The sequence below is a fragment of the Lissotriton vulgaris genome, chromosome 8, assembly GCF_964263255.1.
Source record: "Lissotriton vulgaris chromosome 8, aLisVul1.2, whole genome shotgun sequence".
In the NCBI taxonomy this organism is placed as follows: Eukaryota; Metazoa; Chordata; class Amphibia; order Caudata; family Salamandridae; genus Lissotriton; species Lissotriton vulgaris.
In genome coordinates, this window is record NC_141696.1 from 1,184,504,331 (window position 1) to 1,184,526,690 (window position 22,360).

General features: G+C 47.2%; 1 protein-coding gene across 4 annotated transcripts in view; it reads left to right on the forward strand.

Moving 5' to 3' along the window:
- The window catches only part of LOC147698471 (phosphatidylinositol 3,4,5-trisphosphate 3-phosphatase TPTE2-like), a 308,096-nt gene that overhangs the window by 146,234 nt on the left and 139,502 nt on the right, over window positions 1–22,360 (forward strand). For all 4 annotated transcript variants that reach the window (XM_086935050.1, XM_086935048.1, XM_086935049.1 and 1 more), the window contains exon 8: window positions 13,197–13,260. In XM_086935050.1, the coding sequence (XP_086791176.1) occupies window positions 13,197–13,260 (64 nt within the window). The remainder of the gene's footprint in view (window positions 1–13,196; window positions 13,261–22,360) is intronic.

The window sequence follows — 22,360 nt, forward strand, 5'->3', positions numbered from 1 at the left end:
GATATCCCGGAATGATGGCCTGTGCCAGGTCCGGCTGAGAGTCTTGATTCAGCCATGTCTCGGTCAAAAAGATTACGTCTGGTGAGTATTCATCTAGTAGCAAGGCGATTTCTAGGCAGTGTTTCACTAAAGACCTGCAGTTAAGTAGTAACATAGAGTAGTCCTCTACCTCAGCTCTGGCTTTGGTGGTTTTGGTGATTATTTCGGATTTACAATGCATGCAGCGACGAGGGATCTCCAGGGGGTGTCATGGGGTGTTCCAACTAGGAGAGATCGGTGGACGTAGCTGATGTAGGAGGCTCGAGCTATATACAAGTCTGTCATCTCCATTGGGGCCAGGGGACATGGCCCCTGGGCCCGGCCGGGCGCGGACGAGCGCAGACGAGCTTGCCTTAAGCGCGCCTTCGGCGCGCAATCGTCGCGCCCCTGCGCTCGTCCGCTGCGCGTCCTACGATTGAGCATAGTTTTAAAGGGGTGGAGTGGGAGGGAAAACAGGGAAGGCGTGGCCTGTCCGAATGGGCGTGTCTCCTCGTCCAAGAATGGCGCCTGGAGTAAGTCAACACTCGTCCGCGACAGCTTACAGTCAGCTGTGCAGGGTGTCAGCTGGTCTGAATAGCGAGTGCCCAGGGGTGAGTGAGTTTATAAAAACACAGAATAACACGTTTCAATTTTAAAATGACAGCAATGAAACTCCCGGCTTTTCGCCTCAGGAGGGGTTTTCTGAATTAAGCGCCGCTCTCAGTCAGCGCGCGCTTTTAGGGTGAAAGGGGGGCGGCCTGTCCGAATGGGCGTGTCTCCTCGTCCAAGAATGGCGCCTGGAGTAAGTCAACACTCGTCCGCGACAGCTTGCAGTCAGCTGTGCGGGGTGTCAGCTGGTCTGAATAGCGAGTGCCCAGGGGTGAGTGAGTTTATAAAAACACAAAATAACACGTTTCAATTTTAAAATGACAGCAATGAAACTCCCGGCTTTTCGCCTCAGGAGGGGTTTTCTGAATTAAGCGCCGCTCTGTCAGCGCGCGCTTATAAGGTGAAAGGGGGCGTGGCCTGTCCGAATGGGCGTGTCTCCTCGTCCAAGAATGGCGCCTGGAGTAAGGCAACACTCGTCCGCAACAGCTTGCAGTCAGCTGTGCGGGGTGTCAGCTGGTCTGAATAGCGAGTGCCCAGGGGTGAGTGAGTTTATGAAAACACAGAATAACACGTTTCAATTTTAAAATGACAGCAATGAAACTCCCGGCTTTTCGCCTCAGGAGGGGTTTCCTGAATTAAGCGCCGCTCTCAGTCAGCGCACGCTTATAAGGTGAAAGGGGGCGTGGCCTGTCCGAATGGGCGTGTCTCCTCGTCCAAAAATGGCGCCTGGAGTAAGTCAACACTCGTCCGCGACAGCTTGCAGTCAGCTGTGCGGGGTGTCAGCTGGTCTGAATAGCGAGTGTATGTAAAGAACAACTGAAGGAGTATTACCCGATGAAGGAGATGAAGGCTTTTTCCAGACTAGGAAACACTGTTCCTTTGTTAGTAAACCCCTCACTCACCACCTAGTGGTGACTTGCTTCATCATCGGGGCCCACCCAAGTGGCCTAGCGTCACTTGGGTGTGCTTCAACACCTGGATTACAGTGGAGCAGGTAGTGAGGTGTGGGTTGCAGACAAAAAAAGTGTGAGTGTTAAAATTGTCCTGGTTAGTACTTCATTATAAACTTTAATAAAAAGCTAACTGGACAAAATTAAAATATATCGGTGATATACTGGGAGGGGAGTTACGACCTATGTATCTCTGCTATGTGTTGGTCAACATGTTTCTACCATTAGGGGAGATTCCCGGTATTCTTCAGGACCAAAACAAGGAAGTGGGAGGTGTGGGTCCCCTAAAAGACGCACCCTGTCCTAAATCCTTGGTCATACAGATGAAAAAAATGTTTCTCTGGGTAGTCACTCCTAAATTATAGGGTGTATACAAAAAACCTAAGGAAGGAAAAGAAGCAAAGGAAGTAATTACTATCCTGTTACGAAGTGCAGAAATTAGGTGCAAAAGACGTGCAATTATGCTTGCTTTCCACGGTGGTGAATGGAAAAAGTGCCTTCTAAAGTAGAGGGCGTGTTTACTTATGGGGGTGGGAGCGTGCTCATTTCGTGAGAGTGTACGCTGCAGCATGGTATACCTAGGGTTAATTCAACAGGTAAAAAAATCGGCGTCCTTGGTGCGTGCCTGGGTCAGCATGCATAAACATACAATAGAGTTCACTGGGCTTTAGTGCTCCTATCTTTATCAGCGTGAATTGCACTGCGCCAGAAGGTTGCCTTACATTGTATAGTTGGCTCAAAGATATCCAAATGTGGATAAGTGGTGTACACAAAAGACACACAAGACTCACACAAACAAATAACACGGAGAAGGTCACGAAGCGTGACTTGTCAGAGCAAGGGCTTACTGGAGTAATACTCAGGTTGGGCTTCAGCGAGCAGGGGGTAGGTGCTTCACTCGAATCAACATATTCTATGTGGAAAGGTATATTTCAAATTAATATGGTTTGAGGAAGCTCGCCTCCGTGCTGGCTCGTGCGTTCAGGTATAGAATGGAACCTGTAGGGAGGGAAGGTCTACTTACAGTTGGTAGTGAAGAGGAAAGGCTAGTCACCTACTTCTACCGTCCGCCGCTCGGTTGCAGAGAATGGGCGAGCGCGGTGTAGATATGACTGTCAGCCTACTTCCGGGGTAGGTCACGTGGACGCTACGGAGGCCCGTACAGGGGTTGGTTGCCATGGAGATCGTTCGAAGCTACGCATGCGCATGGGCATGGGAGCTGTGCATGCGCATGGGCGCTGCGGAGAACAGTGAGGGAGTGGCGATTGCGTAGTGGCATAGGGTTGCTACGCAAGTGTACTTAGATGCGAGCAACGTGACGTGGAAGGCTATACTCAAACACTAGTGCTGTTAGCGTAAGATGATAGGAAGGAGAATCCAATGAAGCTGTGATATCGCAGCGAGTGGGATTGGGATGTTACGCAAATATACTTAGATGCGAACAATATGACGGGGAGGACTGCACCCAAACACTAGTGATGCTAGCGTAAGGTGATGGGAGGGGAACAAATCAAAACCTCAGCGTTCAGAGTGGGTCTAATTACAGTGCCATGCCAAGCTGGGATACTTTAGTTATGGCTAGTGATCATAAACACATAGATGCTGTGTATGCCTGGTAATCAATAGGCGGCCATAGATGTTAAAAGCATATCAAATATACGCGTGGCTGGTGAAGCTGAGGGGTGGCGGATATTAGCAGGCAGAGATGCTATTTCAATACAGAGTTCCACGGGATATTGTCATTGAGACCCCGTTACGCTACGCTCGGCGCGAAAACGCTGCCCATAGACGTGCCCCCTATTTGTAAATATAGGGACCCTTCAAACTCATCCCTCAGGATGCCACCATCAATGTTCTAAAAGAAACCCTAGAACAAACCACATGGGAACATAGAACACCAAAGGAATTCTTCATCAAGTGTGCAACCTTGGCACTCAAAAGAAATTTCTTTGAGTTTGAAGGGTCCCTATATTTACAAATAGGGGGCACGTCTATGGGCAGCGTTTTCGCGCCGAGCGTAGCGGGGTTGTATGTGTTTGACTTCGAGAAAAAATACATCCTCTCACCCACCAACCCATACCTGGAAAACATCATGTTCTGGCGCAGATATATTGATGATGTGCTAGCAATCTGGAAGGGCCCACAAGAAATTCTAACTACATTCATCACTTGGCTCAATACTTGCGATCAACACCTTCACTTTACCCATAATGTGAACAAGAACGAAATGGTCTTCCTAGATATTGAGATCAAAAGAGAACAAGAAGTTTTGACTACCAAAACACACTTTAAGGCCACAGCAAAAAACAACCTCTTAAGATTTGAGAGCTTTCATCCTCGACCACTGAGGGAAAACCTCCCCTATAGCCAATACTTAAGATTACGCAGGAACTGCAGCAAACTCATTGACTATAAAGAACAGGCTGAAGACCTGACGGGGAAACTCATACAACGTGGCTACCCAACAAAGATCACTAAGAAATGCCAGAAACGAGCCAGAAACCAACCGCGCCAAGCACTGTTGGAAGAAACATTGAAAGATAATGAGAACATCCCCCTCACATGTGTGACTACATACAATGTGATTTCCAATAAGGTCAGCAAAAGTATCAGGAAACACTGGTCAATAGTCAACTCTGGAACCTTCAATTGGGAAAAACCTCTCTTCTCATATAAAAAAGCGCCAAGTCTAAAAAATACCTTGGTCAATACAAGACCCAGAAACAACACGAACTCCAATGACCCAACCTTAACACAGATATGGGGTCTCCCACCAGTAACTGGCATTCACGATGTGGGGACTGCAGTGTTTGTCACCTGACTGAAAACACCAAGACTATAGTCTTGGAACCAGGCAAAGTATGGGAGCAGAGATCACACACTAACTGTAACAGCAGCAATGTCATCTACCTTATTACCTGCACCTGTGGAAAACCCTATGTGGGTATGACGACACGCAAAATCAAACAACGCATTTGCGAACACAGAAGCACAATAAGATGCAAAAAGAATATGACAAGACTCACGGATCATTTTCTAACTGCCCATCATACCACCAATGATATGAGGTGGACAGTCATAGAACAGTTGCCATCAGGGCCCAACATCCAAGCCCGTCTATTCGAAAAAGAACAGAGATGGATATACAGACTTTCCACTCATAAACGGGGTCTCAATGACAATATCCCGTGGAACTCTGTATTGAAATAGCATCTCTGCCTGCTAATATCCGCCACCCCTCAGCTTAACCAGCCACGCGTATATTTGATATGCTTTTAACATCTATGGCCGCCTATTGATTACCAGGCATACACAGCATCTATGTGTTTATGATCACTAGCCATAACTAAAGTACCCCAGCTTGGCATGGCACTGTAATTAGACCCACTCTGAACGCTGAGGTTTTGATTTGTTCCCCTCCCATCACCTTACGCTAGCATCACTAGTGTTTGGGTACAGTCCTCCCCGTCATATTGTTCGCATCTAAGTATATTTGCGTAACATCCCAATCCCACTCGCTGCGATATCACAGCTTCATTGGATTCTCCTTCCTATCATCTTACGCTAACAGCACTAGTGTTTGAGTATAGCCTTCCACGTCACGTTGCTCGCATCTAAGTACACTTGCGTAGCAACCCTATGCCTATCCCACTACGCAATCGCCACTCCCTCACTGTTCTCCGCAGCGCCCATGCGCATGCACAGCTCCCATGCCCATGCGCATGCGTAGCTTCGAACGATCTCCATGGCAACCAACCCCTGTACGGGCCTCCGTAGCGTCCACGTGACCTACCCCGGAAGTAGGCTGACAGTCATATCTACACCGCGCTCGCCCATTCTCTGCAACCGAGCGGCGGACGGTAGAAGTAGGTGACTAGCCTTTCCTCTTCACTACCAACTGTAAGTAGACCTTCCCTCCCTACAGGTTCCATTCTATACCTGAACGCACGAGCCAGCACGTAGGCGAGCTTCCTCAAACCATATTAATTTGAAATATATCTTTCCACATAGAATATGTTGATTCGAGTGAAGCACCTACCCCCTGCTTGCTGAAGCCCAACCTGAGTATTACTCCAGTAAGCCCTTGCTCTGACAAGTCACGCTTCGTGACCTTCTCCGTGTTATTTGTTTGTGTGAGTCTTGTGTGTCTTTTGTGTACACCACTTATCCACATTTGGATATCTTTGAGCCAACTATACAATGTAAGGCAACCTTCTGGCGCAGTGCAATTCACGCTGATAAAGATAGGAGCACTAAAGCCCAGTGTACTCTATTGTATGTTTATGCATGCTGATCCAGGCACGCACCAAGGACGCCGATTTTTTTACCTGTTGAATTAACCCTAGGTATACCATGCTGCAGCGTACACTCTCACGAAATGAGCACACTCCCACCCCATAAGTAAACACGCCCTCTACTTTAGAAGGCACTTTTTCCATTCACCACCGTGGAAAACAAGCATAATTGCACGTCTTTTGCACCTAATTTCTGCACTTCGTAATAGGATAGTAATTACTTCCTTTGCTTCTTTTCCTTCCTTAGGATTTTTGTATACACCCTATAATTTAGGAGTGACTACCCAGAGAAACATTTTTTTCATCTGTATGACCAAGGATTTAGGACAGGGTGCGTCTTTTAGGGGACCCACACCTCCCACTTCCTTGTTTTGGTCCTGAAGAATACCGGGGATCTCCCCTAATGGTAGAAACATGTTAACCAACACATAGCAGAGATACATAGGTCGTAACTCCCCTCCCAGTATCTCACCGATATATTTTAATTTTGTCCAGTTACCTTTTTATTAAAGTTTACTAGCAGCCCGCCCCAGCGTTGCCTGGGGCAGAAGGGGGCTGGGGGCTGCATTTTTACCCCGGGGCAGAAGGTGGCTGTGGGGCAGCATGTCGTCGAGCGGTGCACCCGACGACTCCCCGGCCCGCCCCACCTCCCGCCTCCCGCCCGGACTCCAGCAACATCCGATTTAAGTGAAGTAGCAGCCCGCGCGGTGCACCCGCCGACTCCCTCCCGCCCCAGCAACATCTCCAGCAACGTACCTCTCACTGTTCCTCCGCTTCCCGCCGCTCCTCCCCGCGTTGCCACTGCTCCTCCGGTTCTCGCCGCTCCCCAGCTCCTACCGGCGCTGTTGTCCTCCGCTCTTCCTGGTTCTGGTGAACGCCGCTCCTCCCCTCACGCAGACGTCGCTCATGTCGTCTGCTCTTCCTGGTTCTGGTGAACGCCGCTCCTCCCCTCACGCAGACGTCGCGGCCGGCGCTAGTTACAAGGGACTACTTTTTTTCATTTATCAATATTTTAAACAACGTTTTATTTTTATTTTTATGTAGCCTATGTCCTTCTGCTTGCCCTGAGGTTTTCTAAGATGTCTTGGGTGTGTAGATTGGCGCTGTGGTTCCCGAGATTACCTTGCCCAAAGGTGCAAGTTCTCTCTTTATAATAGTAGTATAGATAATGAAGTACTAACCAGGACAATTTTAACACTCACACTTTTTTTGTCTGCAACCCACACCTCACTACCTGCTCCACTGTAACCCAGGTGTTGAAGCACACCCAAGTGACGCTAGGCCACTTGGGTGGGCCCCGATGATGAAGCAAGTCACCACTAGGTGGTGAGTGAGGGGTTTACTAACAAAGGAACAGTGTTTCCTAGTCTGGAAAAAGCCTTCATCTCCTTCATCGGGTAATACTCCTTCAGTTGTTCTTTACAAATTCTTGACCAAGGGGATCAGGAGTATTCCCCGTCCAGCATCCAAGGACGACATTCCTTACTCTCTATATGTTCTAGACTGAATAGCGAGTGCCCAGGGGTGAGTGAGTTTATAAAAACACAGAATAACACGTTTCAATTTTAAAATGACAGCAATGAAACTCCCGGCTTTTCGCCTCAGGAGGGGTTTTCTGAATTAAGCGCCGCTCTGTCAGCGCGCGCTTATAAGGTGAAAGGGGGCGTGGCCTGTCCGAATGGGCGTGTCTCCTCGTCCAAGAATGGCGCCTGGAGTAAGTCAACACTCGTCCGCAACAGCTTGCAGTCAGCTGTGTGGGGTGTCAGCTGGTCTGAATAGCGAGTGCCCAGGGGTGAGTGAGTTTATAAAAACACAGAATAACACGTTTCAATTTTAAAATGACAGCAATGAAACTCCCGGCTTTTCGCCTCAGGAGGGGTTTTCTGAATTAAGCGCCGCTCTCAGTCAGCGCGCGCTTATAAGGTGAAAGGGGGCGTGGCCTGTCCGAACGGGCGTGTCTCCTCGTCCAAGAATGGCGCCTGGAGTAAGTCAACACTCGTCCGCGACAGCTTGCAGTCAGCTGTGCGGGGTGTCAGCTGGACTGAATAGCGAGTGCCCAGGGGTGAGTGAGTTTATAAAACCACAGAATAACACGTTTCAATTTTAAAATGACAGCAATGAAACTCCCGGCTTTTCGCCTCAGGAGGGATTTTCTCAATTAAGCGCCGCTCTGTCAGCGCGCGCTTATAAGGTGAAAGGGGGCGTGGTCTGTCCGAATGGGCGTGTCTCCTCGTCCAAGAATGGCGCCTGGAGTAAGTCAACACTCGTCCGCAACAGCTTGCAGTCAGCTGTGCGGGGTGTCAGCTGGTCTGAATAGCGAGTGTCCAGGGGTGAGTGAGTTTATAAAAACACAGAATAACACGTTTCAATTTTAAAATGACAGCAATGAAACTCCCGGCTTTTCGCCTCAGGAGGGGTTTTCTGAATTAAGCGCAGCTCTCAGTCAGCGCGCGCTTATAAGGTGAAAGGGGGCGTGGCCTGTCCGAATGGGCGTGTCTCCTCGTCCAAGAATGGCGCCTGGAGTAAGTCAACACTCGTCCGCAACAGCTTGCAGTCAGCTTTGCGGGGTGTCAGCTGGTCTGAATAGCGAGTGCCCAGGGGTGAGTGAGTTTATAAAAACACAGAATAACACGTTTCAATTTTAAAATGACAGCAATGAAACTCCCGGCTTTTCGCCTCAGGAGGGGTTTTCTGAATTAAGCGCCGCTCTCAGTCAGCGCTCGCTTATAAGGTGAAAGGGGGCGTGGCCTGTCCGAATGGGCGTGTCTCCTCGTCCAAGAATTGCGCCTGGAGTAAGTTAACACTCGTCCGCGACAGCTTGCAGTGAGCTGTGCGGGGTGTCAGCTGGTCTGAATAGCGAGTGCCCAGGGGTGAGTGAGTTTATAAAAACACAGAATAACACGTTTCAATTTTAAAATGACAGCAATGAAACTCCCGGCTTTTCGCCCCAGGAGGGGTTTTCTGAATTAAGCGCCGCTCTCAGTCACCGCGCGCTTATAAGGTGAAAGGGGGCGTGGCCTGTCCGAATGGGAGTGTCTCCTCATCCAAGAATGGCGCCTGGAGTAAGTCAACACTCGTCCGCAACAGCTTGCAGTCAGCTGTGCGGGGTGTCAGCTGGTCTGAATAGCGAGTGCCCAGGGGTGAGTGAGTTTATAAAAACACAGAATAACACGTTTCAATTTTAAAATGACAGCAATGAAACTCCCGGCTTTTCGCCTCAGGAGGGGTTTTCTGAATTAAGCGCCGCTCTCAGTCAGTGCGCGCTTATAAGGTGAAAGGGGGCGTGGCCTGTCCGAATGGGCGTGTATCCTCGTCCAAGAATGGCGCCTGGAGTAAGTCAACACTTGTCCGCGACAGCTTGCAGTCAGCTGTGCGGGGTGTCAGCTGGTCTGAATAGCGAGTGCCCAGGGGTGAGTGAGTTTATAAAAACACAGAATAACACGTTTCAATTTTAAAATGACAGCAATGAAACTCCCGGCTTTTCGCCTCAGGAGGGGTTTTCTGAATTAAGCGCCGCTCTCAGTCAGTGCGCGCTTATAAGGTGAAAGGGGGCGTGGCCTGTCCGAATGGGAGTGTCTCCTCGTCCAAGAATGGCGCCTGGAGTAAGTCAACACTCGTCCGCAACAGCTTGCAGTCAGCTGTGCGGGGTGTCAGCTGGTCTGAATAGCGAGTGCCCAGGGGTGAGTGAGTTTATAAAAACACAGAATAACACGTTTCAATTTTAAAATGACAGCAATGAAACTCCCGGCTTTTCGCCTCAGTACCTTCTTGGAGATCTTCCTCATGTCTGTGCGGATCAATGTCAGGTCTACAGCTACTGTCTCGATCTTAGTCTCCAGCGCTATGGAGGTCTGTTGAATCTTGAGGAGTAGTTCCTTGCAGTAGGGGTCCTAGTCCTCCTCCTTTGTCCCGCTCCGGTTCCTGACTCATGTTCCTTTTGTCCGCAGTCCCTCTGCTACGGAAAATAAACATATCTAGCTGGTTGGTCTGTGTAGGCTTTGCCTGCTTGTTGTGGACCATCTTGATGTTGCACGTTGGCAGAGAGGGGGGAGATCCCCTAGAGACACTCTGCTGTTTTCTTCCCCATGCTCTGTGGTGGCACCTAAACCATTGCTTGTTTGCATTATAGTCAGGAACTGTATGTCTAACAACAAATTCTTTACTGGGTGGAATTGCTCTACACTGTAGGCTACCACGTTCTAAACATTATTATCCAAGTCAGCACTATCCACTTGTGGTTGAATCCACAGAGCGTTGGTTGAGTAATTAAAGATGCAAATTCTGACGTGTTATGTTGAGAAATTATCTCCTCTGTGAGCCTCGGTCTAACAGAAAACTCACCTGTGTAAACTCAGAGGAATGCTGGTTAGGTGCCCCTGTTAACTAACTACAGGTGGATTACACAAGAACACACTGACAGTGTATCTTGGCATTAACAACAGCATTGCTCAATAGAAGTAAGTTATTTACGTTATTTGATTTCTCTAGGAGATGTGTTTGGAAGAACCGGATGGAAACTAAAATCATTAGGCTGTCATTTACCTATTTACATTTGCTTAACATTAGGGGACATCCTTACTATGGGGAAACCGGAAGTCAGCCATTTAAACCATGTCACTCTTCTACGTGGGTGACAGTATAATGAAACTCATCGCTCTCCATCAGTATGATCAATTTTAATTTAGGAAAACATTACTTTGTGAAGAGAATAATTCAGATACTTGGAGACGCAACAAGGCCTGGTGCCACAGCGACTGCGAGGGTGAGTCTGGACACATCTTGAGAACATTAGTGTCACAGGAAGGCCGAAATTGCCACTGGTTTTGGATTATGTGAAAATGTAGTGTATTTGTTGGTCTTACTTCATTGACATTGAAAGTGGGTTGTAATTTAAGGCTGTAAGTGAAATTTCAAAGTAGACAATGTTTCATGGATGAAGTAGCACCTCACAGCCTTTTGATGAGATTCAATGAGTGGCATACATATCAAGGGTTTGCGTCGTGTGTGCACCACGCAAACCCTAAAGTGTGATGTATCAAACCAAGCAAAGTCACTTTGTGTGGCACTAAGTGACTTGATAGATCAGGAGTAAAACAACGCAGCTCAAATCGCTGCGTTGCGTTACTCTGCCCCAGGGAGGATTCTATGGGTGTTGCGTGGGTATTTCCTCGCAACAACAATAGATTTTACCCCATTCCAAGATTTACCATCATTAGTAGACGTGGGAATGCGATAAAATGCCACACCTCCCAGGTGAGGTGTAAAAAGGAGAATTCTTAATTTCTTCCCATTACTTCCTCTTTCCGTTCCATTCTAAAAAGCTTTATTTCGGTTAGATATAACCATAAAAGCACAGAATATTAAAACAATACATATTCCAAATAATAAATCTTCATATTTCTTAATAAAATCAGAAGTACAATTCCTCACAATCTATTTACTTTAAAATACATCTATACTACAAAATGTCAGAAATGGGAAAAAAAGTTTAACATTTATAAAAATGTAAAATTAAGTCTAAGAGGAATAAGAGAACATAATAAAAATTACATGTTTACCCAAATTCATTCCTGGATTCAATTAGTACAGAAGGACTGCATAATTTAACTAATCAATTTATTTCGCAGTTGCCACATTAAGAACAGGAACTTTGCAACTACAGCGACTATCACAGGACTAGTGTCAGTTCTCAAAATACTGTAGAAAGCACAGTAATTTCTAAAGCCCAGATTTTTATATAACTGAATAACCCACTTCCTCCGAATTACAGCATATGTTGGGCAGAAAAGTAAAACGTGAAGAGGAGATTCTGCTGCACACATAGAAAGAGCAATATGCCTCAGGGGATTATTTTTGTGCAGGAAGGTGCCCTTTCCTGCACAAAAACTATCCTTTATGTAATGCAGGCACCCTTGCCCATGGTGCAAGGGTGCTTGCTTTGGCGCTAGGAAGCCCATTGTGGGCCAGCGGTGGGGAAAAGGCAGGAATGCGCTGTATTGTGTTAAATACAGCGCATTCCAGCCCTATCCCTGTAACGCAGCACATCAAGGTCACTTGCTGCTCTGCGTTACTTTTTGATAAATTGCCCACTTAATTTTAAATGCCATGGAGAATTGTGTAAGGTGTTTATGTGGAACAGGGCACATAACGCTGCACAGGCCACAATTTGATGTGCTTCGTGAAAAAATTACTTATGTTGTGATGGAGAAGTTGCAAGCGGCTGTTTGCTGGATTATGTTGAGTGGCACTTTAACTTGGTTTATAAGGGCGCGCTGCCCCACATGACACTGGGGACCTCCTTCTGAGTCAATTAGAGACAGTGCACAAGGGACCAAGCTGTTTCCTTGATGTTTGACGAGGTAGGAATCAGAATCAGGGGCGGCTCTAGGCTCATGGCGGCCCTGGGCAGAGAGCATAGGTAGTGGGCCCTGGCAGAGGGCTCCGGGAGGGGCGGAACCCCCCCACCGGACTGGAGGGTCAGGGTGATTGGAAGTGGAACAGAGGCGGAGACCGCCAAATCCCTGCCAACGGCCACCACGCAAATATGTATCCATCCTCAGAGGATTATTATATTAAGAATATATATTGGCGTGGTGGCCCTTGGGGTTTGGTGGTCCTGTGCAGGTGCACAGCTTGCACATGCCTAAGGCTGCCCCTGTCGGAATGCAAGGACTCGGAGCGTGTCATGGATAACATAAATAAAAAGCCTGGAAAACCATTAGAAAGGTTATTATCTGCTGACGCATGTGAATGTCATGTGGAGATCAGGCAGGGTGCCCCAACTAAGCAGTGATGAAAGGCTGTTTTGTGTTTTGCTTAACGCAAAAGAATTAAGGGATTAATGAAAAATGAACCTGTGTTTAGAAAGGGTCAGTTCAGTAGCATGGGCTGTATTAGGAAGGAGAGCTTACCAGTGAAGTGGTTTCGCTTAAGCTGCAGATGTAGCTGCTGTCTTTATGCGTCATTCTTGTTAACTTTCTTTACGTGGTGTGTCCCTGTGATGTGCAGCGTCATACTCTGGGTCGTTGTAGCTAGTTCTGTCGCAGTGTTGTGTCTCTTTTTTAGGTGTGAGTTGTGTGGTGCTGTTTCATTTTGCCAACAGAACTCCTAGGCTTGGTGTCCTGTTTGCATGATCACCCAGAGGTGGTCTCAGTGGTAATGTTGGTTTTTGCCAGTTCTGACAACAGTTTCACCCATCTCTCTCTACTTTCAATGAAACCAGCAATGACTTTACCCATGTCAGCTCCATATTCCAAAGGCATGACATTATTTAAATCAAGTTTAATTTTCAACCTTAACAGGATATGATTTTGTGTTCTTTCAGGTTTCAGAGAACAAAAGGCGTTATCAAAAGGATGGCTTTGACCTGGATCTCACTTACATCACTGGTTTGTAAAATACAATATTATTCCTCTTGCATATCAGTGCAAATGCTTGCTACAATTAATCCAAATGGCATTAATTCTAGTGCATATACTAAGAAATACTTTCTCATGAGTGGTTGAAAAGCGAGTTTACATCCACACACAGGATACACACAATCCTCATTAAATAAACGTTTGCTAAATTTGTGTACCAAGAAGGCACATGATCTTCCGTACTATGACGAGTGCACCACTTTAATACTGAGGTAGCATGCTTTTGCAATTGGTTGTGAATTGAAAGAGACTTCTCTCTTAATAACCTCCCACACAAAGCAGTATGTAGTCGTTTCGTAGCATGAAAACTGTAGTGATACCTGGAAACTCCACATTGTTAGATAGTTGCTATGTGATGAACTGTGTGTGCTGGAATTTGCTACATGTTAGAAAGTCCTGAAAAGTGAAATCTCTGTGAAGGTGTCAGTGATTAATTCTGATTGTTAAGTGCTGGTATTTAGATACGTGCTTGTATTTGAAAGTTGAAAAACAAATTAAAGTAAATGACATTCCTGTCAAAATGAACCCCAAAAACTGTCACTGACCAAGGCTTTCTATAAGGCCTCATCTGATTAGGGAAGAGAGATGGCAGAAAAAGGACTACAGTCAAAATTACATTTGCAAACTTAGATCTGTAAGAGATTCCCAAACGGTATATAGTGGGGTACCACCCATATAGTCTCAGATTAAGAGTTGCATGTAGATACCGACCTCCCGCTCCCAAAGTCTGTATCACGAGATTTCTTCTCTATGTTCACCAGGTTTTTTTTCTTAAAAATTTAGAAAGCAGTCAAATAGTTTTAGGATATTAGTTTGGAAATGGTCTATACGAGCGTGTTCATAGTACTGCTGGCCTCAAGATGACTCTGCAGGGCTGCTTAATAGAAATTGGTACTTGGTGATCACAGAGAAACAGGAGTGTCTCGGATCCCCTACTCTGCTGCCATCCATACACTGATACTTCTCCGACAACCCTCCACCCTGTAAAGCAGGGTATGAATCGGGTGGTAGGATCTTCTGCCAAATCCCTACATGATGTCAAGTCAAGTCAAGTCATAGAATTTATATAGCGCACTACATACCCAGAGGGTCTCAAGGCGCTTAGGGAGGGGAGGAGGATTACTTGTCAAATATCCACGTTTTAAGTTGCTTTCTGAATGCTAGGTGGTTCTGGGTGAGGCGAAGGTAAGTGGGGAGTGAGTTCCATGTTTTGGCTGCCAGGTATGAGAAGGATCTACCTCCCATGGTGGTCTTGTTGATGCGAGGTACAGTGGCGAGGGCTTGGCTGGAAGATCGTAGTTGGCGGGAGGGGGTGTAGAAGGACAGTCGTGAGTTGAGGCATTCTGGTCCGATTTCGTAGAGTGCTTTGTGTGCGTGGGTTAGAAGTCGGAAAGTGATCCTCTTATTGACGGGTAGCCAGTGGAGGTTTTTCAGGTGACCAGAGATGTGTTCGTTACGCGGGATGTCTAATATGATCCTGGCTGAGGCGTTTTGGATTCGTTGGAGTTTTTTCTGGAGTTTAGCGGTAGTACCTGCGTAGAGGGTGTTTCCGTAGTCCAGTCGGCTCGTGACCAGAGCATGGGTGACTATTTTTCTGGTTTCGGTGGGGATCCAGCGAAATGTTTTTTTGAGCATGCGGAGAATGTTGAAGCAGGATGAGGAGACGGCGCTGACTTGTCTGTTCATTGAAAGTGAAGAATCCAGGATAACGCCTAGGTTCCGTGCGTGGTCTGTCGGGATGGGTGCTTTTCCAAGGGCTTCCGGCCACCAAGAGTCGTCCCATGCAGAGGGGGATGTACCTAAGATGAGGACTTCTGTTTTATCTGAGTTCAGTTTCAGACGGCTGTGTTTCATCCATTCGGCAACTTCTTTCATTCCTTCGTGTAGGTTAGTTTTGGCGGTGCTGGGGTCATTGGTGAGTGAAAGGATCAGTTGAGTGTCATCCGCGTAGGAGATGATGTTGAGGTTGTGTTGGCGGGCGATGGCCGCGAGGGGGCTCATGTATACGTTGAAGAGGGTGGGACTGAGTGAGGATCCTTGTGGTACGCCACAGATGACTTCAGTGGCCTCGGACTTGAATGGTGGAAGGCGGACTCTCTGGGTTCTTCCGGTGAGGAACGAGGTGATCCATTCAAGTGCTTTTCCTTGTATTCCGATGTTTCTGAGGCGTTGTAAAAGGGTGCTGTGGCAGACTGTGTCGAAGGCTGCAGAGAGGTCGAGGAGGATGAGGGCGACTGTGTCTCCATTGTCCAATAGAGTTCGAATGTCGTCTGTTGCTGCGATGAGGGCGGTCTCAGTGCTGTGTTTTGCTCGGAAGCCAGACTGTGAGGAGTCGAGGGATTTGTTGGCTTCGAGGAAGGCGGCGAGCTGGTTGTTGACAGCTTTCTCGATGACTTTGGCCGGGAAAGGAAGGAGCGAGATGGGGTGGTTAATTTTTGAGTTCGGTGGGGTCCGCTGTGGGTTTTTTCAGAAGGGCGGTGAGTTCAGCGTGTTTCCAGCTTTCCGGGAAGGTGGCGGAGTTGAAGGAGCAGTTGATGACGTCTCGGAGGTGCGGTGCTATGACGGAGTCTGCTTTGTTGAAGATGTGGTGAGGACATGGGTCTGTGGGGGATCCTGAGTGGATGGAGTTCATCAGGCGGATGGTGTCCTCAGTGGAGATTGGGTTCCAGTCGTTAAGGGTGTTCAAGGGGGGTGAATGTTCAGCATATGGTTGGGTGGGTTGGTCTCCGGGTTGGTTGTCGAAGCTGTTGTGGATGTCTGCAATTTTGTTGTGGAAGAATAAAGCCAGGGAGTCGCAGAGGGCTTGAGAGGGGGTGATGTCGTTGGAGTTGGCCGAGGGATTGGTAAATTCCTTGACGATGTTGAAAAGTTCCTTGCTGTTGTGGGCGTTGTTGTCTAGTCGATCCTTGAATGCTGTTTTCTTCTGCCTGGGAACCCAGTGGCAGATGTTCCACTACAAGACTGGCATAATCTTCACCCTCAGCCCTGTCTTTAAAGTGGTTTGGAGCAGGCTGGTGCTAGCGTGGCTGGCGGGAGCAACTTCCTCCTCCAGCAATATTCTAATAAAAGGTTCTAATGAAAGGCCCTGAAGCAGATGTAGTAATCTTTCTAGGAATAAATCTGTGTGACAAATATGTCTGGGTGACCTTGAAAACTGCAGGATGTATCAATGGGATACATCCCAATTTAGGACGTTGCTCCCTCAAAGAGGTGTCTGACTGCTGCTCCCTCAAAGATTGGTCACCTGTTTCCTGTTCCTAATACATTTGACAACCCACAGCTGCTCCAGTGCCTTTCGGATATTGGGGAGTAAAAAGACCCACTCTGGCATGGCTTGCCTCCTGTTTGTCTAATTGCCTCTACCTGATTAAACTGGGGACACATCTCTTACCTGCCAAATCCCTTATGTGTGGGGCACTTGAGGAGACCGTTCTGGCCCCAGTCTCAAACAGAGCTCGTCAGAAGTCATGAACCTCTATTTCTATCTTTGCTGATGATGCTTAGCTTCTGGTACAGGCAGAAGACTCCTCAGAGACAAGCCCCAACCAGTTCTCCTCATTAGAGGGTATGGTGAGACCTGAACAAGGCTCTGCTGTTACAGCTTCATTCCTCAAAGGCAAAAATAATATGTTTGGGGCAGCTAACCAGTCAGAAAAGAAGTTAACCCTTACAGCATTCTGAGCCTTTTGATTCAAAAGGTCTCCCTAGTCCATAAAGTAATTAATGTCCTGGCATTGATGAAAGAAACCCACTCTATGAACTCTCAGATTGAGTTATTTTTTTCTTTGTTGAATGAAGAGCTTGATATGATACCAGCAGACATTGGGACTGCCGCCAATGGATCAATTGTAAACCCTAGACTGGATTATGGTTACGTGCTTTATATTTGAAACGTGAAAATGACAGAAATACACAAAAGTCCACCAACTGACCAACGGCCTGATGAAACAGGACTTGACCCTAGATTCATCATTGGCATGTTTTGCGAGTCTGTAATAGCGATTAATAGGGAATCGCTATTACAGACTCGCAAAACGGGATTCATGTAGAAATCTCAATAATTATTGCGATTCCTACAGATTCCATATTTGCGATTAGCTAATTGCTAATCGCAAATAAGGAATAACTCCCCATTCATTCCTATGGGCCTAAATGCCCAGAGTTGCAGAGTGAGAACCCATGATTAGAGCAGGCACCGAAGCGAGAATTATCGAGTCCGTGGACATTTGAGCTCAAGACCCTGCCGCGTCGGGAATTAAACCCTGGTCCCGGGTCTGACCTCAGCTTCCGGGTCTGCCTGCTCTACACCGTGAGCCACACTTCTCCATGGTCATCCAGGACATGTGTGTGTGTGTGACATACATCTTAGAAAAATGCACTTAAGTGCATTTTTCTAAGTTTCCGCTATTTACCACGAGGTTTAACTTCGTGGTAAATAGCGGCCCAAAATTGCGAAATCACAATTTTTTAATGTTTCATGAATTGCATTTAAGGAATATCAAATAGAGATTCCTTAAATGCAATTCCTCGCAAATTTGCGAATTCTATAATTGCGATTTTTGCATTTGGGATGATGAATCCCAAATGCAAAAATTGCGCTCGCAAAGGGCCAGATTCTCAGAATCTGGCCCTTTGCGAGCCGATTTCACTTTGATGAATCTACCTGTAAATCACAGAGGTACGTATGGCTGCCAGTGCAGGCTAGAATAAAGTATAAATGGCAAGTACTGTTTTTAAGTTTAGACCAAGAATGACTTCTGTCTACTCAGAGAAGGCCAGCACCTGCCAGAGAAGTAAAGCATTTGATCATCAAACCAAAAGCCAAAATTAATTTGCGTATGCACTATTGTCAACAACCACCACATATGCAAACATACATCTTCCAGACTGTGAGCCCTGCTGATGAAGACCCTAATCAGATACCTATGATCTGCTTAAATCTCTAGATCTTCTAGTGTGAGGTTAGAAGTTATCTGTTCTCCTCTAAACCGTGCCTAAAGACATTGAGGGGCATATCTACAAGCCTCTATCGTCACCAAAGCATCACTTTTCATTATGCTCTGGTGGTGTTGCGCCATTTCACATATTTGCAAGGTGGCGCTAAGCCACTTAACGTAGCTTAATGCCACCTTGTAAATGTGCGCCTTTCCACTGCTGTCTGCTGTGGCAAAGGGGCGAGCAATAGGTGTTGCTGTGGGTGTTCCACCTCAACACCCATTGCTTTTTGACGCTGCCCCAGATTTATAAGGCTGGGGCAGCTCCAAAAACTAAGACCAGGTAATACCTAGTCTTAGAATGGTGATAGAGTAGAAATGTTCAATTTCTCCTCGTTTTTTTGCTTTATCTATAAAAGAGTAAATCACCATTATTGATTGTTTATGTGCAGGAAGGTGTCCTTTCCTGCACATAAACAATCGCCTCTGCCGCGCAGACACCCTTGCAACATGGCGCAAGTGTGTCTAAACTGGTGCTAGGCAGCGTACTTAGCCCCTGCGCTAGAGTAAACTCAGGGGTGTGCCGTATTTTTTGTAAATAGGGTGCATGCCTGCATTTTTAAAACGTCAGAGCGCGCATTGCCGAATTTGGCGTAACACCACACTCTGACATTTGTTTTGTAAATATGCCCCTATGAGTCATAGGATGAGTTATATGTGTTCTTTGAATTCAATGTACGTTCATCCAAAGTATTCTACTGAGGATCCTGGTCTGGTCGTTCTGACGTCCAGTTACAGTTAAATCATCTTTATGACCAATAAGCAGGCCTATAAAACTTCTAGTACTATTAGAAATATTGCCCCACTGGTGCCCACACTCTGATAGTGACGAGCTTGTCCATTTGTGTAGAAATTTAGCATGTGCCACTTGAGTTGCAGGGGTTATGACTGTGTATACATTAGTTATTATTCCTACCCTTTTTCTGTCCTGATCGCTAATGGTATTGATTTTGGAATTGAGGTGATCGTTGTAGTGCTTTAGGTTAACCACTACACACAAGCACTATACCTGAGGGAATCCACCAAACCCTTAGTCACAGGGTAGGTTCTTAGGACATCTGTACGCTAAGCCAAGAATGAATGTGGGATCCTATACCAACACATGTTCTCCCGTATTCAAGTCAAGGGACTGCCTTCCAGAGATCCCAAAAGCCTATACAATGACCATCAACTGCGCAGTATAGTTGGAGAAGTGTGGCTCACGGTGTAGAGCAGGCAGACCCGGAAGCTGAGGTCAGACCTGGGACCAGGGTTCAATTCCCGACGCGGCAGGGTCTTGAGCTCAAATGTCCACGGACTCGATAATTCTCGCTTCGGTGCCTGCTCTAATCATGGGTTCACACTCTGCAACTCTGGGCAATAGCTTGCTTAATCTCCACAACGGCCCCCCTGCGGCGGGATGCCTGGCTTTCACCTAGGGGATGCCCTGTAGGTGCTATCTCACAGGGAAAAGCCAGGACGGGTTCCCAAGGCAAGCGCCGGGAAACCTCCGGGTAGCTGTGCGCATAATAAATGCAATAATAATAATAATAATAATAATAGTTAAAACGTTGCTTTCACAATAGCAGTGACTTTTTGTACGAAACATCTTTTGGTTAAGTCACAGAAGAAGCTATAGTTTCACTTCTGATTTGCACTTGTAAAAGCTGCAATTCGTGAAAAAGTGAACGTCAGCTGATTAGTGAAACTACTTTCGGGTACATGAACGCATATCTGAAAATGTGCATTTTCACGAAATAGGTAGTATGTGTGCGAGTGATCTGCCTCGGGGACAGAACTTTCCTAATTTGCTGAGGTATGTGCACGCCTCTAATCTAACGACTAGCCCGACCCTGTGTTTGATATGATTTAGGAAGGCAGAGCTTCTTTTCAGTGAGTCTGCATTGGGCAGTTTGTTGTCCTTAAAGCAGTGCAATACATAGGATACATGAAACAGTTATTAATGGCTCAACACATTGACTCTCACAGAGCCTGTGTTGTCTACTTGCAGTCCCAGTCCATTTGCTGCTGTACACTCATCTGAGGTTCCTGAAGAAACTGTCTTAAGACTAAGGGCCTAATTATGAATTTGGTGGTCCATAGTGGTGTGGCGGCTACCGCCGCACCAGCGATATGACCTCTGCATTACAACTTCGGTGGTTCGACCACCACAGGATAGCAGGAACTGCCAAGGATCCGTGATCCCTCTGGGTTGGCACAGCGGTCTGGGGCAGCAATATGAAGCGGCAACGCCAAGCATATTATGACTTTGCTGACCTCCACACTTTCCATGGGGGTGTATGCAGAGGGCACATGGTGTGCCGCCCTGTGTGCATGCACCCCACTTCCTGCACATTACATGGGCTGCACAGTCCACGCCGTGCAGGAATTCGCTTCGGCACTCCGTCTGCGCTGCAGTTCAAAGGCTCACATTTGAGCCTTTGAACTGCACCACCACAGGACCGCCACACCGCCTGCCCGCCAGACCATGGAATGACTCGTAATCTGAAGGGTGGGCAGAAGTCGAATTTGGCAGTGTGGGTGTGGGGCGCTGGCGTGGCGGCCCGCTCCCACACCGCCAAAGTCAAAATCAGGTCCTATGTCTACTAAGGGATTGGTACCAGAGAAAAATACGAACTGTATAATGAGGTGGATGTGTAACATCTAAGTACGACAACTCTGTGGTAGCAGGCATGTTCAGTGGGGAGCGGATCTCAAAGATTTGTACATGCCTAAGTTTTAATTAGAGGGACAAAATTTGTTTCTAGCATACATTCCACATCCTCAGACTCAGAACTGGTGGAAGCTGCATGTCAAAAATTGAACTTACAAAGCCACCACTATGATGTATGTTATGCATTTGTAAATGCAGGAACAGGGACAGTAAATTAAACAGGAATAAGGGCATGAAAGGTGTCCCTCTTCAATGAAGTGAACATCCATATGTGAATGAATGAATGAATGAATGAATTCGGATTTCTAAAGCGCGGGTAGCTGCCCTGAGGCGTCCAAGCGCTAAGAATATTGCTGAGGTTTAAGTTGGAAGGAAGGCAGATTCAGCTTCATTGATTATGCAGTAAACAGTAGCGTTTTCAGCTGTTTGCGGAAGGAGAGAATGTCAGGGTTTGATCTGAGATGCTGAGGCAAGGCGTTCCACTTTTTTGCGACATTGTAGGAGAAGGAACGGCCTCCGGACCTTGATTTCTTTATTTGCGGCACAGTGGCTAGATTAGCAGAGGTGGAACGCAGCTGTCTAGTGGGTAGGTAGGGTGTGATGAGAGGGAGATTGATAGCCGGGCCTCGAGACCAGAAAGTCTGGTGTGCGATGCAGAGTGATTTGAAATCTACTCTTTCCTTTACGGGGAGCCAGTGCAGTATCCTTAGTCCTGGTTTTACTGAGGATCTGCGGGGGATTTGTAAAAGTGTTCTGGCTGCGCAGTTCTGTATTAATTGTAGTTTGCGTAAAGTGAAGTCAGGAGCTCCGAGATACAATGCGTTTCCATAGTCCAGCCGCGATTGGATCAGGCCCAGGACTACGGTTTTTCTTGCTTCAAAGGGGAGTAGAGGCAGGATCTTCCTGATGACTCTCAAGATGCCGAAGCAAGTGGCAGAAAGTTTTGTTGCCTGTTGGTCAAAGGACAGGGACCTGTCGAGCCAGACACCAAGGCTCTTAATAGCGTCTTTGGGAGCTGGAGCCGGACCTAAGCTGGGGGGCCAGAGAGTGTCTATGGTAGATGGTAAAGTGTGACCCAGGAGCATGAGCTCTGTCTTGTCTCCATTAAGTTTGAGACAAGACTTGGTCATCCAGCTTTTGGCCGTCTCCAGGCAACCTGCGAGATCTACATTCGCCGAGGGACCGCCTGCCTGTGCCAAGGAGACCACCAGCTGGGTATCGTCCGCGTAGGTAACGATCTTAATACCAAACGGGCGGACGATCTCAGCCAGCGGCCTCATGTAGACGTTAAATAACGTCGGGCTTAGGGATGATCCCTGCGGGACTCCGCACCCCAGAGGCTTGCTGGAGGAGGTGACATTGCCCTCGTACACCTGGAAGGATCTATCGCTCAGGTAGGATTTGAGCCACTCCAGAGCTCTGT